The sequence below is a fragment of the Brachionichthys hirsutus genome, chromosome 4, assembly GCF_040956055.1.
Source record: "Brachionichthys hirsutus isolate HB-005 chromosome 4, CSIRO-AGI_Bhir_v1, whole genome shotgun sequence".
Classification (NCBI taxonomy): domain Eukaryota; kingdom Metazoa; phylum Chordata; class Actinopteri; order Lophiiformes; family Brachionichthyidae; genus Brachionichthys; species Brachionichthys hirsutus.
In genome coordinates, this window is record NC_090900.1 from 9,060,586 (window position 1) to 9,066,597 (window position 6,012).

At 44.9% G+C, this 6,012-nt stretch overlaps 1 protein-coding gene across 1 annotated transcript; it reads right to left on the bottom strand.

The window, feature by feature from the left end:
• Positions 1-142: 142 nt before the first annotated feature.
• Positions 143-5,175, bottom strand: fbxo21 (F-box protein 21). The gene is made up of 12 exons (XM_068738520.1): positions 4,939-5,175; positions 4,253-4,388; positions 4,015-4,124; positions 3,733-3,854; positions 3,467-3,613; positions 3,185-3,321; positions 2,954-3,090; positions 2,087-2,266; positions 1,851-1,983; positions 1,533-1,723; positions 1,286-1,443; positions 143-1,139 (listed from the first exon to the last, which is right to left on the bottom strand). The coding sequence occupies exons 1-12, from the start codon at positions 5,160-5,162 to the stop codon at positions 880-882; spliced, it is 1,935 nt and encodes a 644-aa protein (XP_068594621.1). The 5' UTR covers positions 5,163-5,175; the 3' UTR covers positions 143-879.
• Positions 5,176-6,012: the final 837 nt, after the last annotated feature.

Here is a 6,012-nt window from a genome sequence, read left to right on the forward strand (position 1 = left end):
GTAAATTACTTTGCGCGCTCGAACAGCAAGTAAGTGAATGGAATACGCTCCGCAAATATGTCAAGGAGTAGATGGGGGGGGGTAAAAAACAGGCAAACTCGAAACACTTTATTTTTTTGTAACTTATTTCAACCTCATGGTCATTTTTAAGCCACTGGTGTCTATATTGTTGTTTTTCAATGAACAGCTCAACAGCCCTGATTCCTGCTGATTCTAAATATACAGATAGTGTAGGAATATCACATTTAGTCAAATAAGTGCACGAAACCGGCGTAAAATATTGGATTAAAAGTCAGTTTACAAAAAGTGTTTTTGTTATAGTCTAGTGTGGCACCGGGGGGGGGCTAAACTGTACATTGGGTGCTTGTCTAATGCAGATTTACAGCACCTGTACACCTGAAATAACTGTCGTCTTAACTGCACTTCCAAGCATGTATTTTTTTACCCAGTAAGGTGCCTCAGTATGCATCATCCTGGGTTTCCTTACTTTATCCAAACAGACCTTAGTATGTGGATTTGGAGACCCTCGCCCTGGACAACGGCCACGCAGGCCACATCCTGAACAATATCTCCACCGCAAACACACGGTGGTGATTACATACAGCACGTGCATTCAATAAGTAAATACTGGAATTCTGTTTCCTTACTTCTTGGTCTCACCCTTTTCCAACCATGAAAATGCTAAAATAAATGTTTCTCCAGCTCCACAGGGAAGTGACGGTGGCGTAAAGTCCATGTTTGTAAATCACTTCATTTTGGCATCTAATCATTGCTTTCATAAAATACTATAGTCTGTCTTATTTGTACAAAACACGCCCAAAACTAGAGTATGTGCAGCAACGCAGCAGCTTGGAGGAATGGGTCACCAGTCATCGCCAGCTACATGCTAGCGTTTGGCGACATGGGTGTGGCCTGATGGTTGTTTTGGTCTGTGGCAGGAGGCTCTTCCCGGTTCTCGGAACCGGGTGTCAGTCTGTGGTAAAGCTCCTGCACTGTGGCTAAAGTTTCCCTCAGGTCCTCCGGGTATCGGCTCTGCAGTTCCTCGTTAGCAGCGTAATGTGTGTCAGCAAACTCTGAGAAGTAGCGTCCCACCTCCGGGTGGCCAATCTCCAGCGGCGCCGAGTGAGGCTCCAGGTTCTCTGAGGAACAGAAACAGAAATGAGCGTCAAATTGGGCGTGGCGACATGATTGAGTCAGCTCTCAATGTTTACAGAGGCTTTGATTTCTGTTATCCCTCCCGCACCCATCAGGAAGATATCTATGTTTCCATGTGTGTGATCCGTACCCTGTGCTGCATAGCGACAGGTCCCATCCTGGACCAGGACATTGAAGAAAGGCTGGTTGGCCCCGCTGGACAGCTGGTGGACCCTCATGGTGGTGATCCACTCCTGGCTCATGGTGCACTTTGGGTCCCAGCCATAGATCACACAATTATAACCTGACCTGGTGGAAGGGATGTGATGGGCCACCTGGCTATTAGTAAGGGAGCTTTGAACAGAGCAGAGGATTCCTGTTCTGTACGTGTGACCCACCGCTTGTGTTTCATGATGAGACCGACTGAATACTGGACCTCCAGGTGTTCTGGAGCATTTCGCTTCTTCACATCGGGCGCAACGGGATGTTTCTTGTGCTGAATGTGCTCCAATGTATGCTGAACCAGGTAACCCACGGCTCCATGCTGGGAGGGGTCCAAAGCCTGAATGTGCTGCAGGATGTCTAGAACCTGGAAAAGAAGGACACAAATCAGTGGAGAATGCGACTGGATGGAAAAACTGCGTGGCGTTTATGAAGCGCTAAACCTTTTCTGAGTTAAATCCTACTAACTAGAGCAACAGGTTTAAGACATCGACCTTTTCCGGCCAAATGCCCAGGTGGAAGTAGAGGCGTGCCTGCAGCAGCAGGTACTGCACGTTATCTGGGTTGATAGTGAGGTAGAGATCCAGAGAGTCCCGCAACAGCTGATAGGATTTCTCATTACCCTCCCTGAAAGAAGCCAAAATGCAAGAAAAGATGCCATCATCAAAATAGCTTTTAAATGTTCGCTCCTGCTGTTAGCCTACAGTCAGGTGGTTAATATTCCTCTTACCCCCGCTTCCCAATGTTGAGCAGGTTTCCCACGATCCTGAGCAGCACCTCTGTGGTGCTGATGGCGCTGTAGTAATCTGCTGTCACCTGGTGGCCGATGAGATGCTCGCACTCCTTCACCGTCAGCTGTTTGCCTTTACCAAAAGCATCGATGTAGACGAAATCATAGATGTCCTCGCTCCTGCAGGGACAAAGAAAAAAATAAATAAATAAATGGACCGTGCAAATGTGTACAAGAGACATCCATCTAGAACAGTGTTTTAGTAATATAATGGAGATGTTGTTGTTACAACACGGAAAAGAGATAAAACCGAATCAATCTCAGACAAACAGTAAGATTTTTACTGATATTTACACCCAAACAAGGTGCCGTGGAGTTCTAAACGTTTCCGTTTCTGTTTCATTGATACCTTGACAAAAGGACCTACAGTGAAATTAAAGAGCTAACTAATGAAACTCAGCGCCCCAGAGCGATAGCATTACTCTGAGAGGACGTCCCGAGGAGATAATGCCTGTTGGCAAGGTAACTCAAACATTTACAGATGGATCTTGAAGAAATCTTAAGGAAGTGTTGGGGATCTTACCTGGAACAGATTTTTACATTTTGGTGATGATCCAGAAGAGGATCACTTTTGAAATTTTCATTAACATTGCAGTCAATCGAGCTTCAAAATCTTTTCCTCAATATTGACTGATGTTTATGGAATTTGACACAGTCATGTAGGGTGTGGATCTCTATCTTACCAATACATTTTTTAATAAAATAAATGTCGGACAATAATATTTTGGCGTAAATCAAACCTAGGGGGACTGAGGTGCTCGACGGAGGTCTTCACTCTCAGAGTGCTTTTCTAGTTTCACATCATACCTCCTCGGTTTTTGGCACCAACGCAGCAAGAAGTGATTGGGAAAGTTGACAGGCTCCAGCTGCACACCCAGCTTCTGGGCTAACGTCATGTAGAGGACAGAGAGGCTTATGGGGATGCCTGTGTGGCGTAGCAGCACCTAAGTGGGAAAACAACAAGGTCTTTACATATCTTAAAGTAAAATAGTTACGAAAAGATTGAAACTTAAAGGAGACACAACTGATCAGCTGTACCTGGTGGATGTAAGAGTTGAGAGGGTTGTAGTAGTCGAACTCGTTGCCTTTGTACTGAAGCTGCTCATACAAGACAGAGTTCAGAGCGTACACCACCTGACTCTGGAGCTCAAAGTCCTCCACGACAAAACGGGCACCTTCATCACAAAAAACAACAATTGATTTCATAAACCTTTTGGAGGGATGAGTTTGGGTCAGGCAAGCTGAAAAGTCACGCCTGCCCTCGGATCGTTCGGTCCATTAAGTGCTATTCTGGTACTTGTGTTTGTTTTGAACGCACACCTTGAGAGACGCGCAGACTCGGGTGAGAGGGGTTCTTTATTCTCAGCATCTTCTTCACTTTTTCTGCAATTCCATCCAGCTGGGCTGATATGCTGCTCATCGTCACGGCAGCCAGTGGGTTACAGTACTGATCGACCAGTACAGCACCTGCAACAGATTGGACCAAGGATGGAAAAGTACAATTAAGACTGCTTGAATTAAGCTGGAGTAGAAAACACAAGAGAACTTTGTGCGTGGACTAAAACAGGGCAGAGTTCATGCCTCACCCTCTAAAGCAGATTGATGCTCCGCAGGCTGCTCTATGAAGGTCTTCAGACTCTTCAGGATGTTCTGTTGTCTCAGGAAGTAAAGGATTTTCTTTGCATAGTACTTCAGGGTCAGACTCTTCCTAATGATGGATGGAACATCGATGACAGAGATATAAACGGTCAAACATTTAAAGCGCATTCAGACCTCAGGAACCTCGGAGAGGAACGATGAGATTCACATCCGATCCAGTTCGTAGCGTGTCAAGAGGCTCGACTGTGTGGGAACAGTGCGGCTCTCACCTCTTGTCAGAGTTGAGGATGAAGAGGAGCTCATCTTCACAGAAGTGTTCCGGCATCCCGAGGGACTCGATCTCTGCAAAACTGTCCCCAAGCACCTGACCAACACAAGGCTGAGTCATGGACCTCTGGGTTAGTTTGGAGCGTTTACTCACAGACAGATTCACAGCGTTGCATCTCAAACTAGAAGCATAAACGTGCAGCTCTAACACAAAAACATCAAAGTGAACGGATTACATACGACTTCTGTGAAGAACCTCTTTGATATCGTGTCCACAGTTCTTCGTATTTGTATTCCAACCCTGTGGCGCGTTCTGTACTCTCGGAGCCAGTCATAACACTCATTATGACGGTAAAACATCTGCAGTCTCGGCCATCTGTTGATTAAGACGGCAAGAATTCTCGTTCAAGAACACGCGTGGATGCAAAATCAGTTTAGCGACATGCCTGGGAAAGTCATGAAGCTTGCTCCATAATACACATTTGTCTTGTTGCACAAAACAGAGACGGAGTTCATTAAGGATTAGGCTTATCTTCTGCAGAGCTGCGGTTCTGCAGTTCGCAAAGTGCGTGCAAGAGTCAAGTCAAGGTCACACGAATTCCTGCTTGGCCGTTCTGGGTGCAAAAGGATGCAAGTCAGAAAGCGATCGAAATGCAAATTACGAATGGCAACAAGCTTCAGAGAAGTAAAGGCTGTTGCCACTGGGTTTTTCGCGATTGTGGTGAATCAGCAAAAATGTCAGCGGATGACAGCTGGATGCGAGTTCGCAGCAAACGAGCTCTCCATTCAGCTATTTGGGCTCTAGCCAGTAAAACAAAGAGAGCGGACAGGAACACCTGCTTCAGGAGTTGAGTTCCAGAAACTGCAGGAACCAAACTCTGAAGAAATTTAACCAAAAAAACATATACATATAAAAATCACAATACCTGAGTTTGTACTGGTGTCCCCAGACCTTTCCACTTCCATGGCAAACGTCGTTTAGCCGCTTGCTGCAGCAGGAAACGTTACAGATGTCGCCATGTTTGAGGATCGGGAAGCACAGGATGTGTTCGATCAGCTCGGCCGGCAAGTCAGTTAGTATTTTAGTTTGGGCATTAGAAATAGCCCCGTTTACGTTCGGTCGCTCCGCTTCGGCCACACACGTCGCCATCTTTACTGTTTACCCGGATTACCTCATCGCTCAGGGACCGCCCCTTTATGGCGCAGGGGGCAGAGCTTTTGGGCGCGCGTGTGAACTACACTGCATTGTGATTGGTTGTTAGGTCAGGAAGGAAAAGGAAGCTTTGATACGTTCACAAAAATCGGATACTCTAATTTCAATAAAAACAATTGACATGTTAGAACGAATTTAAATACAGGAATACAATTATTGCATGTATTACTGGGTACTTGGAAACAATTGCTGTTAATGTTTTTTATTTGGCATCAGCATTGCTCCTAGTTTACCGCTTTTGTTTGGAAATCCAATTCAATAATCAATCAATAATCAAAGCAGTTCCAGATTCAAATATTTATGTCAGTTTGAATTATATATGTTACGTCACTTAAATTTCGTTGATCTCTACATTATGATAGTGTGAACTGGAATGAGGTCAGTATTAGAACAGAAATGATGCAAAATGATGTGATGTCCTTGTGGAGGGAATCAATGAGTGCTATATATACAGTATAAAGTACTGTATATGCAAAACAGAGATCTATATCATTTTCTGGTGTTGGTCTCCTGTGTTGCATAAAATCAGAAGTCTACCAGAAGCCTTTAGAGCACTTCTTCTATCTGCTTGGAAGATTTATGAAAATGCCGTGTTCCTTGTCCAGCAGGACTGAGTATCTGCCCACAGTGCCCAAACTAGTCAGAATTGATGGCCTCTGGTATTATTGTGCTTGATTGGGCGGCCAACACACCTGACCTGACCTGATAAAACACGTTTTTTTACTGACATCTCAAAATATTTCAATATTTTGAGATGTCAGATTTTGTTTTAGGCTGTAACCACAAT